The 16,217-nt window shown below is 31.3% G+C and overlaps 3 protein-coding genes across 5 annotated transcripts in view; 1 reads left to right on the top strand and 2 right to left on the bottom strand.

Annotated features, from left to right (window-relative positions):
- LOC100160158 (lipase member H-B) overlaps positions 1 to 16,217 on the bottom strand; it is a 103,345-nt gene that overhangs the window by 75,470 nt on the left and 11,658 nt on the right. The gene's annotated exons all lie outside the window — the stretch shown is intronic.
- Positions 3,663 to 8,965, top strand: LOC100166960 (thiamine transporter 2). Of its 2 annotated transcripts, none has more exons than XM_008181869.3 (9): positions 3,663 to 3,904; positions 4,831 to 5,001; positions 5,350 to 5,569; positions 5,657 to 5,835; positions 6,051 to 6,197; positions 6,645 to 6,750; positions 7,802 to 7,925; positions 7,998 to 8,139; positions 8,759 to 8,965. In XM_008181869.3, exons 1-9 carry the CDS (start codon positions 3,779 to 3,781, stop codon positions 8,870 to 8,872), a joined length of 1,329 nt encoding a protein of 442 aa, XP_008180091.1. In that variant the 5' UTR covers positions 3,663 to 3,778; the 3' UTR covers positions 8,873 to 8,965. The 2 variants fall into 2 exon arrangements, with proteins under 2 accessions (XP_008180091.1, XP_001948201.2); XM_001948166.5 differs by having other exon boundaries at positions 7,733 to 7,925.
- Positions 12,461 to 16,217, bottom strand: part of LOC100168351 (TAR DNA-binding protein 43) — a 6,920-nt gene continuing 3,163 nt past the window's right edge. For both annotated transcript variants that reach the window (XM_008181868.3, XM_008181867.3), the window contains exon 5: positions 12,461 to 13,716. In XM_008181868.3, the coding sequence (XP_008180090.1) occupies positions 13,063 to 13,716 (654 nt within the window). In that variant the 3' untranslated portion in view covers positions 12,461 to 13,062. The remainder of the gene's footprint in view (positions 13,717 to 16,217) is intronic.

Genomic DNA, 16,217 nt, shown 5'->3' with positions numbered 1-16,217 from the left:
GGCTGTATATGGATAATATTTCTAAACTTAAATTACTGCAATTATTGTACTTATGTTTTATACATAAATAATTATTGTAAATAGATAATTCCGACTTTTTTTTAATCATAAATATTTCATTAGTGAGGGGAGGCCTTAAAAAATACGACCTTTGGCGTATAAACTTTTTTTCGGTTCAATAATAAGGTAGCGCCGGTTATTAGCTAGGCTGCCACTGCGGATGAAGTCTAGTCACGCCTACTCAAAATTCAAAACCCACAAAAGTGTAACCCGGTTTTAAACCCGAAACCCGTAAAAAATTTTACCCGGTTTTTAACACGAAAAACGAAACCCGCAAAAAATTGTACCCGGTTTTGAACGCGAAACCCGAAACCCGCAAAAAATTGTACCCGGTTTTGAACACGAAACCCGAAACCCGAAATATTTTAACCCATTTTGACTTGCATTTTACATTATTTTAAATGTTATGTAAAACAGTATTGAGATCCATGATTTTATAAGATTAATGCTGCTCCAAAGCTTTTTTGATCTGTACGGTGTTCTCATATAAGGACACTGAGATAAGCGTTCCCAATTTCATTGTTCAGTCTCCTGGTCTCTCGCTGTACCCTGAGATCTCGTCCTACAGGGTGTCATCGTTGCGAGTAATCCTCGGCCTACCGTTCTTGACCTTATTTTCGTGAGTCGGCTGAAACCTAACCATAATGCCTTAATGCCATTCGAATGGAATATAATTATATTATAAAGAACGTGGTTAGTGGCATCTCCGACATACCACACTTACAATGCGACATTTACTTTCTATTAAGCCATTTCACTGCGTACCTGAATCAGTTCATCTATACGGATTCTATACGTTAACTATGGTAGATGGTACCTATGCTATACCAGACTATGTTGATCATTGTGGAGTGAGTTTTTTTTTTTACGCGTAAAGCTTATAATTTTTTTTCCGGATGTTTCCCACAGAATGGGGCAGAAACACGATAAGTCACTTGAGATAATATAGCTAATCTATCATCAACTAAAATACTAGAAAAGCCATAAACAATAGGACAACTATAGAATTATTTCAGATACAGTCATTAATAATTTGAAGTACTTATAGATTACGTCAGAGACTGTTTTCCGATATCTAAACTCTAAAGCAGGGCTTTATTCTGGTGATGAATGTATTGGTATTCAAACACGGATATAAAAAATTTAAACAAATAGCGTATGAGTAGATACCTATTTTTTTTTAAGATGTAGGCAATTCCTATTAGAATATTACATTTCAACTTATGAAATTGTAAAGTTAGTGGTAGAATACGATGCCCACGATTGAATGAATTGTTGAAACGGATATCAATATGTATTCATGCATAAAATATTTTGTATAATTCTATAATTCCAGTAAGAAAATATATGAGGAACCAGATATGTATTAAATGTCAACATTTAAAAACTTATCATATAGAATTATAGAAATATAGTTATATTGTAACTATACCTAGGTATTATATAATAAAAATAATATTGTTTCTTACTTGTTAGGTAGTGATATCTCATATTTATAAAATAAAGCACGCCCAATAAAAATCCACCACTAAAATTTACCACCAGGCATCCTAGCATTTTACCCCCTTAAATACATCCCCGTTTCGTTTAGATCAGTGGTCTCCTACTAAGATACATACATATTATAGATGGTATATGTCAGCGTTTCTCAATATCTTTAACGTGACCCCTAAAATATGTGAAAAATGAAATCAATCACCTCATGAGTTATGACCACCCATCTTATAATAAAAAACTTTTGAATATAAACCAACCTCAAATATCACTATAACATTCACTTTTTACTTTATTATTCATAGTTGATAGTTTATAATGTATTTCATCCCCGTTTATGTAAAGTACCTACCCTAAATCCAAAAACATGATTTTTGAGAATAAGCTTTGGCAACTTTTTCAAACTTTAAATATATGCCAAATGTAACTATTACATTTTGTTTTTACTTGTTTTAATTTTTTTTAAGCGAAGTAGTTATTTATGAATGGTTATAAATAATAAGGCACTGTGAAATAATTAATAATAACTCTCAGTTACTTAGTTGGACTCAGTGACTTTTGCATAGTTTACATTAACTTAGTGTGTTTTGCATCTTTAAATAATATTGGGACTTAGTTGAACATAACATATTGTAATTTGTAGATATTTTTAAATTGAATTCTACCTACGTGATAATAAACTGGAAAATCGATTTTTGGATTTAGTGTGTTTTGCGTGGAGGGGAAGACTTATATTATAAACTAACTTTTTTATTTTTATCATTGTGGTTATGAATTAATTTTTAATATAAATAAAAGTTTGTTTTTCTACATCAGTGTTTAATTATTTCTGACGGATGCGATGTTGTATGACTCTGGTATAGTGGGTATGTATTATGTGCTAAACAGGTACACGTGTTTTTCGTTTTGGTTTGTAAAGTATAAGTCTTGTAATAGTTTAATAAAAAATGGGAGTAACTGGTAAGTATATGACCACTCTGCTGTACAGTTAGAGTCAAATTGAGTAGGTCATTGTAATGAATGTGTTAAATTTGAATTCAATGACAAAACATTGCACGCAAAATACGATTCTGTGAGGAGACTGTCTGTCAGCTTATTATCATATACATTTTATACCTATTGCAATTAATTATTTTATTAATTAATTTTAGTATTAGACATACGGGATTAACCAGCAGATTCCAAACTGTGCCCCGGCGATGACCCAGGGGCACCGTGAGCCTATTCCAAAGAAACCCCTGCACATATGAAAATGTATAATGTAAATTATAAAATTTTAATACTATAATAATATTTTATAAAATATTTTTATAATTTAACATTTTAGCCTGATTTAGAGACGGGCCCCGCTAACCATTTGAAACATGAATAAATATATTTAGTCATGGTTTGTAATACATTTAACGGTGCTTAGAAAACGGATGGGTCTTATCGAATTGTGGTTTGCCGTGCAGACCATCCGTTTTTGTCAATTCGTCTGGATACCAGCGCGGTATGCGTTAAAATCGGATAATGTTCCCACCTTCATAACAAAACAACATGTTTCAATGCAGAAAGTGGTATCCGGTATTCGTTTTCAACGCAGAATGTTGGCATGTTGCGTTAGGATCTGGTTGACGAATGTTATATTCATATTATTAATGTTTTTCATTTTTATCAGCTAACTTATCCGTTTTCACCTGTCACTGACGGACCCCAAATTATTAAACAATTTAAAATTAACACATTCTGACATTCATCAGCGCTCAGCATAGCTAAAAATCAATTTTACTTAATACACCTGTTGACAATGATTTACGTGTAATCGAAACTTGTCCATTATTTACATTATTATAAGTGGACATTTTTTTAAAAACAAAAAACCATTGTGTTTGTCTAGAGCAACAGCACACCGTTATCCGGGCAGTGGATCCACAAAAACAAATTAAATACAGAAGATTTAATTGTTATTATTTGTTCATTAATTTAAATGTAAATCCTTATTATTCAGAAAAATAATGAATGTATTTAATTACTGATACCGGTAATTCTTGAGTGAATTTTTAATCTCGACTGAGCTCTTGCTAATCAATTCAAGATAACTTGCCACAACCAGTCTCAATACAATATAAAATACGCCCGAAAAATGAGTACTATACCATATTATCATTGAACTAATATTATATCCGTTTAGAAAAACCTTGATACAACACACGTTTTGTTCCGATACCCCTATACAACCATCATGAAGAAATGGAAAAAGATCTCACTATTCGTGTGCGTGTTTGCGTTCGTCAGAGAATTTAGGCCCATCGAACCATTTTACGCGGCTTACATGACAAGTCCAGCTATAAACATCACATTAACTCAGGTAAAATATACAATATTGAATATACACAATAAATGGGGTTTAGTAAGTTCTCACACGAAACATAGCAGGTAAGCGGGTACATTATATATAAATTCCGTCACGGAAAAAAAAACACCCGTACGTAAGTTCCCACACGAAAATTTATTCAGACTTAGGACTGACAACTTAAACGTAGTTAGTCCATATATAATAAAAATTAATGATGTAATGTGTAGGTATGATTCACATATTATTTGTACTTTTGCAAGCGTTTGTAGTAAGACTTGTATTAGAACTAGCACTAGCCCAAATACTAGGTGGAACGTACTGGTATCTTCGATGTAATTAGTCACTAAATAATCGCGAAATTCGTTTATTTTAATCTGGTTTTTCAGCCATGAAACTATATCTATTTCCCATCTTTTTTTATGCAACGCAACAACAAAAAATTTTAACCACACCAACTACGTTTAAGTTGCCAGTTCTAAGTCTGAATACAATGGGATGTAGGAAGGAAGTTTGTATTCGGTGTAATTTTTTTTCGTGTGAGAACTTACGTACAGGTGTAATTTTTTCGTGTGGGAACTTACGTATGTATACCCTTGTGTGATTTTTACCTGCTATAACTCGTGTGGGAACTTACATGCACCCCAATAAATAGGTATACCGACAAAAGGGCTATGGCCTATACACAAAATTTTCCAGTTTTCAGAGTTCAGAGTTAAATAATGGTCGGAGCTGTTTTAAAGTATCTAGAACACTTAAATCTAAACACACATTTTTCTCCATCCAATAATATAAGTCATGGCTCTTTAACCTTATATAAGGGCCGCTCAGACTCTTTTGCAATATAACCATAGATATTATACGATGCAATTATGACTGCACCGTATTATAATGTTCGAATCTAACGTTATATGCTCACCGAATTTCTGCAATTTGTACAGACGTCAAGAGATGTTTATGCAGTCGGAGCGTACTCGTGCTTTTTACTCATCATTATTGTGTTCCTGATCACCGATTATCTGAAATATAAGCCAGTGTTAATAATGGATGGGATATGTGGTGTAATGGCCTATTGCAGTATTGTTGGACATCCGAGTTTATTGAGAATGCAGGTAAATTATACCTAATAAGTAGGTACTATTGTTGTGAGTTATAACTTATAATGTTGCTATTTATAGTCAGTATCATCTATAACGACGGCTAAGGGCCCGTAAAATATACGTCATCATAACCAGATGTCGTTATATAAATTCACACATAAATAAACTGGATTTTGCTAGGACCTTTAAATTATTAACGACGATACACCCCATAATATGTCATTTTAGATGGTACCGACTGTATTTTATATTATAATATTACGATATTTGTGTTTTACATCAAGATTCAAGGTTTGTAATATCGTTCTATTTTTTTTTTATTCTAAAATAATAATAAGCAATGAGAAAAATAATTTACAGATTGGCCAAGTGTTCTACGGTTTCTTCTTCTCATCCGAAGTGGCTTATTTTGGTTATTTATACGCCATGACCGATAATAAACGTTACTATCAAAGAATCACGGGGCAAGCTAGAGCGGCTTGCCTATCGGGCAAGTTCTTTTCTTCTTTATTTGCCCAACTAGTCAGTCTCGTCAATGGTTCAGTTCCTTACGTCGAATTGGTTTACATTAGTATATTTGGTATATATATTATTCGTCTTTTTAGTCTTTTAAACGAATTCAGTTAGACTTCTTTGTTGATAAAATAGAAATCTTTTAATTTTCAAGGAATGTTTTTCTCCATTATTTGGGCCTATTTTATGCCTAACGTTACTAATAGTGTCTATTTTCACAACGAAAAATCTGAACCAACTGATGAGCTCCCGCCACCGGTTACAAATTACACGTCTTCCACTGGTGAACCAAAAACCACTGAGGATATCGAATCTCATCAACCGAAAACAAAGGTAGGTAACAAAATTGAATATAAAACGTTCTATAGTTATATTTATTACATAGTTAGTAGGTGCCCTCCCATCAATACGCCATACACATTAGTACATTACAATAAATGGGTACTACTTGTGACCTGTATAACGATTATATTAAAAAAATTATTTAATAAGGCCATTAAACACGGTACCTAGTCATTTTTAATTTACATTATAAAATTACTTTTCAGATAACCAAGGACATTGATAAAAATTATAGTAAAAGTTTGGGTCAAGTATTACTATACTTACATAAGGATTTCAAACGATCGTATTCAGATCCATATGTTAGAAAACTTTGTTTGTGGTGGGCTTTTGCTTTCGGAGCATATGTACAGGTAGATGCACTATCCAATTATACAGTATGTCCTAGAAGTCCCGTATCACCCTTAGTATCTCCGTGGAAAATCAATATATTTAAATGCAATTTTTTTACAGTAATAAGTATGGAAATTCTGATTGAATAACATAATATTCGATTTTTTTTTTCAAAAATTCAAAAATTATCAAAAAATTTTTTTAGGAAAATAAATTTATTAAATTTCCAAGGTAGCCATTTTGTTGATCATATTTTTTAAAATAGTTCAAAAAAAAAATATTAAAATTTAATGAAATTCGCCCAAGTTAGGGCTAATTATTATTGTGAATTTCTAAGTATAGTAGTTATGTTACCTATGCATACGGCATTAGCAAAATACGGTAATATAGTTCACTTCCCGCCGCGCCGCCACCATTGCCACAGTATATTAATTTTACGATAATATCACTCAATGCTTTTATTTCAGGTTTACACGTACATTAATGTTTTGTACACTTATGTGTTAGATTTAAACGAGGATACACATTTTACTTTGTACAATGGTGCGGCAGAATCACTTAATACTTTAATAGGTACGATTACAGACTACAGTTACTTACTGAATACAAAAATGTGGTGCGACGCTACATCGACGTATTATATTATATTACTATTTACGTCTGTACGACAGGCAATATGGAAAATACCTACTTGCATTCCTCCGTATTTCCATTACTATAGATTTTATTGAGTTACAAGTTGAACAAAATGTCTTAGTATCAAATCAAAAAAAGTAAATAGTATGTTGTGGGGCATGGGCGAGAAGGGAGCTATTCAGTCGGGGGGAGACGTGGGTGGCACTCTCCTGCAGCTCGTGCCGCATTTCGCCCAAGATTGAAATTGCTTTCCCGCACCAGCCACACATACTATTTTCGGTTCATCGATCACGGAAAAGGTAATGCACTATGCAGGGATCTATGCAACAATCAGACTATTCTACAAAAACAATTTCATGAAATAAAAGTATTAACGTGTCATGTCGGGGGGTTATAATATAATCATAAGATGCATCCTAAAGTTTATATTTTGTAAAGACTGAAGACTGTGGTATAGATTTCAGTGTCTGGTTGTGCAGGGGATACGCCCAGCACTTTTGGAGATTTCCATTTTACCTCCAGACACTTTTGGGAATTTACACTTTACCACCCAGCACTTTTTGGGCTTTCCATTTTACCGCCTGGCATTATGGGGATTCCCACTTTTCCTCCCACTGTACGAAACAAGATCGCTTTCCAACGCTTCAACCGTCATCGAAAACTAAACTGTCGGTTAGGTTAGGCGTGACAAAAATTTGATTTACGACCCACATGTGAGGTGGTTACAAGTTCTCATTTTAATTCACAGATCTTAACATTAAACAGAAATAAACTGCAGAACAAGGTTTTCCATAATATTTTGCCCATCTTACAGAGACAGAAACAGATTTTTATACATAAAAATGTATATTGTACAGTAAAATATAATAATATTATATTGAATTTGATTTTAATTTTTGAACTAATTATATATTTATAGGGGCTATTGCTGCATATTCAATTGGCCAACTTGAATTAAATTGGTTTAAAGTCGGAGACTTGTTTTTAGGAATTGGTTCATTGCTAGCTGGAATAGTACTTCTTGGATGTTTTTACACGAGAACACTGTGGTTCATTTACGCTTTCTACATAATCTACGGATGTCTTTACCAAACGATGTTGACGGTCGCCGAGTAAATATTTGAATATCTTCATAAAACAAAAATTGTACATTTATTTAAATAGCCGCTCGGTGTGTATTATAGATCTGAAGTTGCAAAACGATTAAGCAGAGATAGTTACGGGCTCGTATTTGGATTCAACTCATTTATAGCACTATTCCTACACACGCTCATGACTTACGGCATTGTTCAAGGGCACATTATCTCGGTTTCAACTATACAACAAGTAAATAAAAAAAAATCAATAAAACAATAAACGGTGTCAGAGGATTAGTTTAGATATAAGAGAACTTTTTTACACGTGCCGCATGGCACATATAATATTATTATGTATTATATATTATACTGCAGACCAATTTTTGTGCACCACCACCAACTAGAAACAAAAATGATTTAAAACAGTAGGACCTACTTACGTTAAAAGACATCATATTAATATTTTATTGATTCATAATTGTACATTTTTTTTTTTTATAGTCATTTAAGTGGTGCTCAACTAGTTTGCACTGTAGGTATTTTTATTTTTAGTTTATTACCGCCATGTGGTTTTCCGCGCACCACTAGTAGTTACGTACCAACATACAGAGCGTACTGAAAGTCAGAACTATAGTTTTAACTATTTTTAATATTAAACATTATGCAGACATTTAATGAATCAATAATCTGTACCTATAACCTATAATACTATGGAATGAATACAAATATATTTGCTGTGGTATGATATTATGATGTGAAATTTCAAAGTTAAAATCTTGAATAGCCTTGATGACTTATTGGTATACGATTCGTTAAAGAGAAGTTTTAAAATTAAATTTTATTCTTAATACATTTTTATATATTTACAGTTTTTGATTTATGCTGTTTACTACATGAGCATTGGAGCGGTTTTTCTAATTTTCTCGATCAACAATTATTTCTCATCAGCTGCAACCGATAGTATTATAGAATGTAAGCAATAAATTATTTATTTGTAAATGAACTTATTAACCTTAAACTGTTATTTTTTGTTAAACTTATTTATATGTTTTTTTTTACTATACATTATTTAAAAATGTGAATATGTGAATTGTAAGCACTTTGATAAATAATTAGATCGAAATAAATTGATTTTATTGTTTTTGTTCTTACCAGTTTCGGCAGATTATGATGCACTATATAAATATATTATTTATTGACTTATAGACATAATATTATTATAGTGCTTAGATGAAAATTAAAGTATTCTAAAATCTTAATAACTAATTTAAGTAGATGACGTAGAATGTAGATACTTACCCCCTTTATATTTGAGATCTCTATAATATACGTCGATGTTTGAGTGAAATGTGATATAGGTATATAATATAGTAAACGTGTAATATAAGTACGCACCGTTATAACATATTATATGATTAAAGAAACATAATAGTAATATTAGAGCACCTAAAAAGTAATACAAAATATTATAATAATTATAAATATATATATATAAAAAAAGGGTCACAACTTAGTGACAGCATATATGGCAATACAAAATATTATGTAAATATCATCGAATAATATTACACCATATAGGCACCTACGTCATACGTGGTTTGACCGTGTCCAACTGGGACCACTGACATACACCAATAATTGTTAATAAGCGTAGGTACGATCTGAACTTGATCGATGATATCGCAGTCCGTATTCCTTGTCCAGGCTGGGAACGGCGTCAGCTGTCTTATCCCCAACAATTGAAATGAAGCTCTCCCCATGGACGGCACTTCCGCGGGCTCATACGCTTGCGAACGGACCCGATTGGTACACAGTTCGACAGAAGATATCTCGCATACATTTGAGCACTGATTGAACTCGATGTGTGATGACACGCAGGGCCCACCGACCATACAATGAAAAACACAACGCGTTGTTTGGCATTCAAAACGACAGCTTAATTATAGTACGGAACGACGACTTAGCGCAATTATTATCGCGCGGCGTCACGTGTAATATGTACCTATATATAAAATGTGCAGTCGATCAAAACAGCGTTGTTGTACTAATAATTAAAGTTGATTAAAATTTAAGTAAAAAAATACGAGTTGTACTCGTAATATTAATTGCGGTAGAAAAACCAGCAGTTGCTTTCAATTGAACCGCATAATATAATATATTCTTAGGTCGGTATAATGTATGAATATTACGATACATCGATATGCGCACCCGTGACGATTGGTGAAATCTGAACGGCCCCTGTATCATTGGTGGATGCGATTTGGTACGAACTTTTCTAAATTTACTTCCATTCATACAATATTATGTTACAATTTGTTGTTTGTACCAGTGACGCAACCAGGATTTATTCAAGGGGGGGGGGTCCAAAAAAATTTATTTAACTACTTTTTTTTCTGTCCTTTTCCTCAGTATATACATACATTTCATTTCTTAATAAACACAATTTGCCGAGTTTAAGACCAATAAAAGAAAACACAATTATATTATTTACATTTTAGATTCTGAGTGGAAAGATAAATGTATTAATTTTACAATGATGTGTTTTTTTTTAATTTTTTAATTTTTTTTTGTGTCTGTCATCACCTTTTAAGACAGTAAGAGTGCTTGGATTTTCTTCAACAATTTCTTTTCTAATAGGAAAGTGAATCTAGTTGGTACTTTGGGGGGTCAAAAGTAAAAATTTCCCAGTAGTTTTCAAAAGCACCTTGAAAAACAAAATAAAAATTAAGGAAAAACGGGAATTTTTACGCAAAATCTGTTTTCGAGAAAATTGATTTTGGTTTTTGGTGCAACTCTTAAACAAATTACCTTAAGCACATACAATTTTGACTGAATGTTAATATTTTCATTTTCTATACACCATACAATTTTGAAAATATTTTGACTTATTTTGAGCTCTTTACGGACATTTTCAGTTTCCATTTTTATTAGTTTTTTTTCTATAATTATCAATAAAATTTTATTTGTTGGTTAAAAAAGCTTGAAAATTTAATAGAAGGCTCCTAGTATATTGTTTCAATGGCAGATACCACTGGTTTGTACCATCGCTCCATATAATTATCGTCACTAGCCATGTCTAAATATTAATATATTACCTAATAAAGACTACAATAATATTATACATGTACGGCCATGTGCAGGCATGCTATAGGAATTAGGAATGCAAAGCTAAGTCACAAATATTCATAGATATAAATGATATAATAATATTATTATACAAAAATATTATAAAACAGCATAATATTATTAATTACTAAAGGTACAATTATTAGTAAACGGACAATGTCTTGGTATAAAATAATATTTATAGTACGATTTATTTATTTACCATGAGTTATGACGTATAATCGTAAACAGTGTTATGTAACGCGAAATAATTAATATTATAATATTGTTATTATGATCATTGTTGTTGGGCCTTGTCGACAACCGCCTTGTCTCGTTGATGACGTCGGACGCGGCCTGGGACACCGCCTTGCCGACGGCCCGGAGCAGGCTCGTTGCTGTTCCTCCGGTCACCGCCGACGTCATCCCGGTCATCGCCGCTGACCGTGCGCCATAATATGTCACTCATGGTCGACTGCAGCTTGTGTTTTGTATCGTCCATCACCTTCTTGGCCGCGGCCACGGTGCGCCCCTTAGTCTCCTGCAGCCGCCTCAGCGCGTTGTCGCCTGACGGCAGTTTCTTCTCAGTAATGTGCAATCCCCCGCCGCCAATTTCTTCCGACAACGGCTTGTTATCGCTTGGTTGGAGGCGAATGAGCACGGACGCGGCCCCACCCCGTCAAGTGTCTCGGACGTATGCATCTTGACTCTGTCCATATTACGCGCGACACTAGTGGTCAGACAGTGTTACGCCCTCGCCACCGCCGCCGTCTACTTTGCCATCGTTCCGGCTGCGTTCTAAGGAAAAACCATAACAGTAGTGCCACAACTACGTTTTGTACGTACTACGCCACGGCGTGAAAAGTGATTGAGATTCTTCATAAAATGGCATTAAAATTATTCATTAATCGTTAGAAATTCTTATTTTTATCAGCTTAAATGTATACCTACATCGTCGCTGATACTGCAACAACACGTATCTCAGTTTTCATGAATTCACACTAGAGCCATAATTACGTTCAACGTTGTGTCATACGTAACAGTATAACACATTAACACACACACATATTACGTATATATTATATATTATATATATATTCATATTCGCACCTTAGTTATAAAAACTAATTTGGATGGGGTAACCTCATTTAACTACATTTACCATAATCTAAAAAAGTATTTTATGATTGACTATTAATTATTTATCATGATAATAATAATGAATATTGAGGGGGGAATGTTCGCAGAGTAGTCAAGTGCCTACCACGACTACTCCGCTGTGTGTATTATATTACATTATACAATTGAGGTACTTTATGAAATACATTTTTATCATATTGAAATCAATTCAATTAAAATTAGGTCAACGAATAGAACAATATAACTAACAAAAAAACCTAATTAAACAAAAACTTATTTTACCAAGTTTTTTTTTATATAAATATAAAAAAAAAAAACGATGAATGTATTTAACATTATTTCAGCATTTTATTGTAAGTATCAGTAAATCAATTTGAGTTCAAGTTATCTATCAAACAATATTTCAGCTTAAACCATTTTTAAATTTATTATCATATATTATAAAGTGTATTGACAACAGTATGAATCAAGTTAAATGGCATCATTGTATTTGGTAAAAAAAACAATACTAATGCAAAGATAAAATATTGAATATAATAAAGATGTACACTCAAAGAGAATCAATGTTATTACAATAGTTGAAAAAATCACTACTTGAAAAAAAAAAAAAATAACAAAATAGTAAAATCCTTAAAATATTTTGTGAAAAAAAAATATTTTATCTCACATATTAATATATATATATATTATACTAAAACTTAAGCTTAATGATTATTAATGTGTACATCTTGTTTTTTTTTTTAAGATTTTGATTATCACAATTATTAAACAAATGATGAATTTGTTAAGTGATTTTGACAATTAATAAGAAAAGTTAAAATAAGTACTCAGTTTAAATTGTATTACAATTATAAGTCATTAAAAAATTAAAATTATAAGTCAAAATAACATATACCTAATAAGATGAGATTGAATTTATTTAGGTACATTATTCATATTTGCTCATATTTCCAATCACTCCTCTCACTGTCTTTTCTACTACTGCAGCCACTAAATTTGGATCAAACTGGCCACCAACATCTTTAGATTGGGATACAGACGATGAATCAGAATATTCATTTTTTCTCCATACCTGCCCAGAATTGTAAGATCTGCCACTATCGTATGGCTTTCTATCATAACGACTATTATTTCTATAACGATCTGAATAACTACTGCCCCGGTCATAATCATCCCAACCACCATTATCATAATAGTGATCACGACTACTGTAGGAATCTCGACTTCCTCTCATACGACCACCGCCATATGGATTTCCACCACTTCCGCCGCCACCGCCACCACCACCACCACCTCCGCCTCCACTACTGCGTCCACCACGTGATCTTTGGTCTTTATCTTTGGGCATAGCAACAGACACACTGAGACGAATATCTTTGATGGTATGATCCTGGTCAAGAGCAGTGAGTGCAGCATCTGGTTTGGTGAATGATACAAAGGCAATCCCTTTAAATGGACGAGGAACAAACACTTCAACAATATCTCCAAATTTTTTAAAATAGTCTTCTAGATCTTCTTGAGTTATACTTTCGGTCAGTTGTCCCACAAATATTTTCTTCGGCGCTTCATTTATAAATGCATCCTAAAATCAATTTGATTATGTTAACAAGGTAAAAGAACATCATAAATAATAATACTTTCATAACAGAAAACATATTACAAAAAAATGTTATATGAATACCCATTAGGTATGGTAAAAATATTCTTAAAACACTTCATAAAATAATATAAAATTAAAAAAATATTTACCTAAAATATTTTTATTTTTATTTTTAGAAGAAAATATACAATCTATATCTAAGGCATAGTGAGTATATGTGCAAAAAGAGGGAAACATGATTTGTAATTTGGGGAAAGAAGCCACCCACTGATGACACTTTCGACTTGGTTTATAACTAAAATATAACATAATATGGTGAAATACTGTAAATTAAAATGTTATATAATAAGTACCCACATTATAAATTTTAATGTCAGTCATAACCACAATACCAACATTGTTAATTATTATTATGTTAGATCAATCGCATTGATATGGAATATGTTATTAATCATTATTATTACTACAGTTAAACAATTAAACAGCAATTTGTTCATAAAAAAATATAATAAATGTAAATTCAATCCAATCTATCTAACTGGCTTAAATTGCTATAGTTGAATTTATTATCTGTAAAATTATTTAAACAATTTTCTTAAACTGGAATTGCATATGATTTATTTTTTAAGACAATTGTCTATTTGACACAAGCATTAAAAAAACTAAAATGTATATACTGTATATTTATAGTACAATAACAATAATTCTTACAAACTAATCATTATATGTGATAAGTGAGAGTAAAATAACAATTTATTTGGATAACTGATCAACAAATAGTTTGAAGTTAATGAATAAATTAATGTTTTTGTACATTTTAAAATGCTCACAGCGTGCTTGAAAATTAAAATATAAAAAATTGTCTGCTTGAGGTCTTAGATATTCATACGTCTATAAATTTGATAACTTTCACTGTAATATTAAAAATAACTGAGTAAAATGGATTATTCTAAACGTAAAATTTGGTATGTAAATATTAGTAAGATGGATAGAATTCGTGTAGGTATATGGCTGCTTAGTAGAAAAGAAAGAAAATATACTGATATAATTGTATACATAAATTAAATGATAATTATTTTATAATTTAAATATTAATTGATTTACATTTTTTAATTATGAACAAACTACATGTTTCATAACTACTAAATTGTGTAATGGAGTAATGAACATATTATAGATAATTTCAACAATTGCCATAAATATTTATGGTTTATAAATTCTCAAATGCATTAATTTTATCTTTCATTTAATAGTTATCTATACATATATATAAGAATCTAACTTGAATTTGGAGACGAAGGAAACTGGTTTGTTTGTTTATTCATTATTGTTATTATTATTATTATTATTAATTATTTATTAATTTGTTTGCATTTGCATTCGTCCATTTGAAATATATGTTATTCATTGAACAAATAATTTATTGTTACATTTTTGTCTACCTTATCCTCTATAATAAAAAAAAATACAATTTACCACTCCAGTGGTTGAATTCAAAATGTAGGATATATAATTTATAGAAATTAGTAACAATAATAACTACAATAAGTAATTATATTATATTATTTGTATAGGCAAAAAATAGTGATATATTTTTTAATTAAATTATAAAAAAATAATTTTTCGGTCGGGCAGCAAGTATATTAATATATAATATTATAATATCTAGTGACAGCACGTAATTTAATCAGGTGAAATTTCCTAATTTCATAATAAAATACCTGTTAAATTTTACTTATAAATGTATAAGCTATAAATGATTGAAAGGAACTTAATGTTTGTGAATTTAATACGTATAATTATTATCATAATAATAAGTAGGTAACACACAACTTATTCAACATCGTAAATGCTCATAAAACCAATTGTTGGCTATGCTTTTTAAGATTGTTCAGACGTAGTTAGATTAATTTGTGATTAATCTTGTAACAACATAACATATTCTTGGTTATAACTTATAAAAATTTCAAATTCTTTTTCAGATGCGAAACTGAAAGATATGTTAAAATTGTTTAGTATACCATAATATACTTAATTATAATTAAAATGTACAACCATCTTTTTAGAAAATTACATCAGGTTCATACTCTCCTAAATACCTATACCTACACCAAAGATAATATCCTAAAAGACTTGACAGAGAGGCAGAGGCCAGAGAGTCAAAATTCGTTTATCATTATGTGACTACACGAAGCCATAAAGCGATTACTAGACATAATAATGATACTGCAAGGTGTGTCCGTTTCTTTCATTAATAGGTGTGGTGGGGGAAGAGGGGATGTGTTCATTTCAAGGATTCTCGGTTCCAGGGATTTTGAAAATGATTCTGATAATATATCACACATTAAATAATAATATGCAGTAAAATCATTTATACTGTATAATACATTTTAGTAAAAATGTAAAGTACGTAACCCGAATTCAGTCAAAATTAATTTATTGAATTCACTTCAATCTAAATTCTAAATAAAAAAATAATAAGT

The sequence above is a fragment of the Acyrthosiphon pisum genome, chromosome A1 (assembly GCF_005508785.2).
Source record: "Acyrthosiphon pisum isolate AL4f chromosome A1, pea_aphid_22Mar2018_4r6ur, whole genome shotgun sequence".
Classification (NCBI taxonomy): Eukaryota; Metazoa; Arthropoda; class Insecta; order Hemiptera; family Aphididae; genus Acyrthosiphon; species Acyrthosiphon pisum.
The sequence above is the reverse complement of the archived record's forward strand: the minus strand, read 5'-3'. Positions and strand labels throughout refer to the sequence as shown.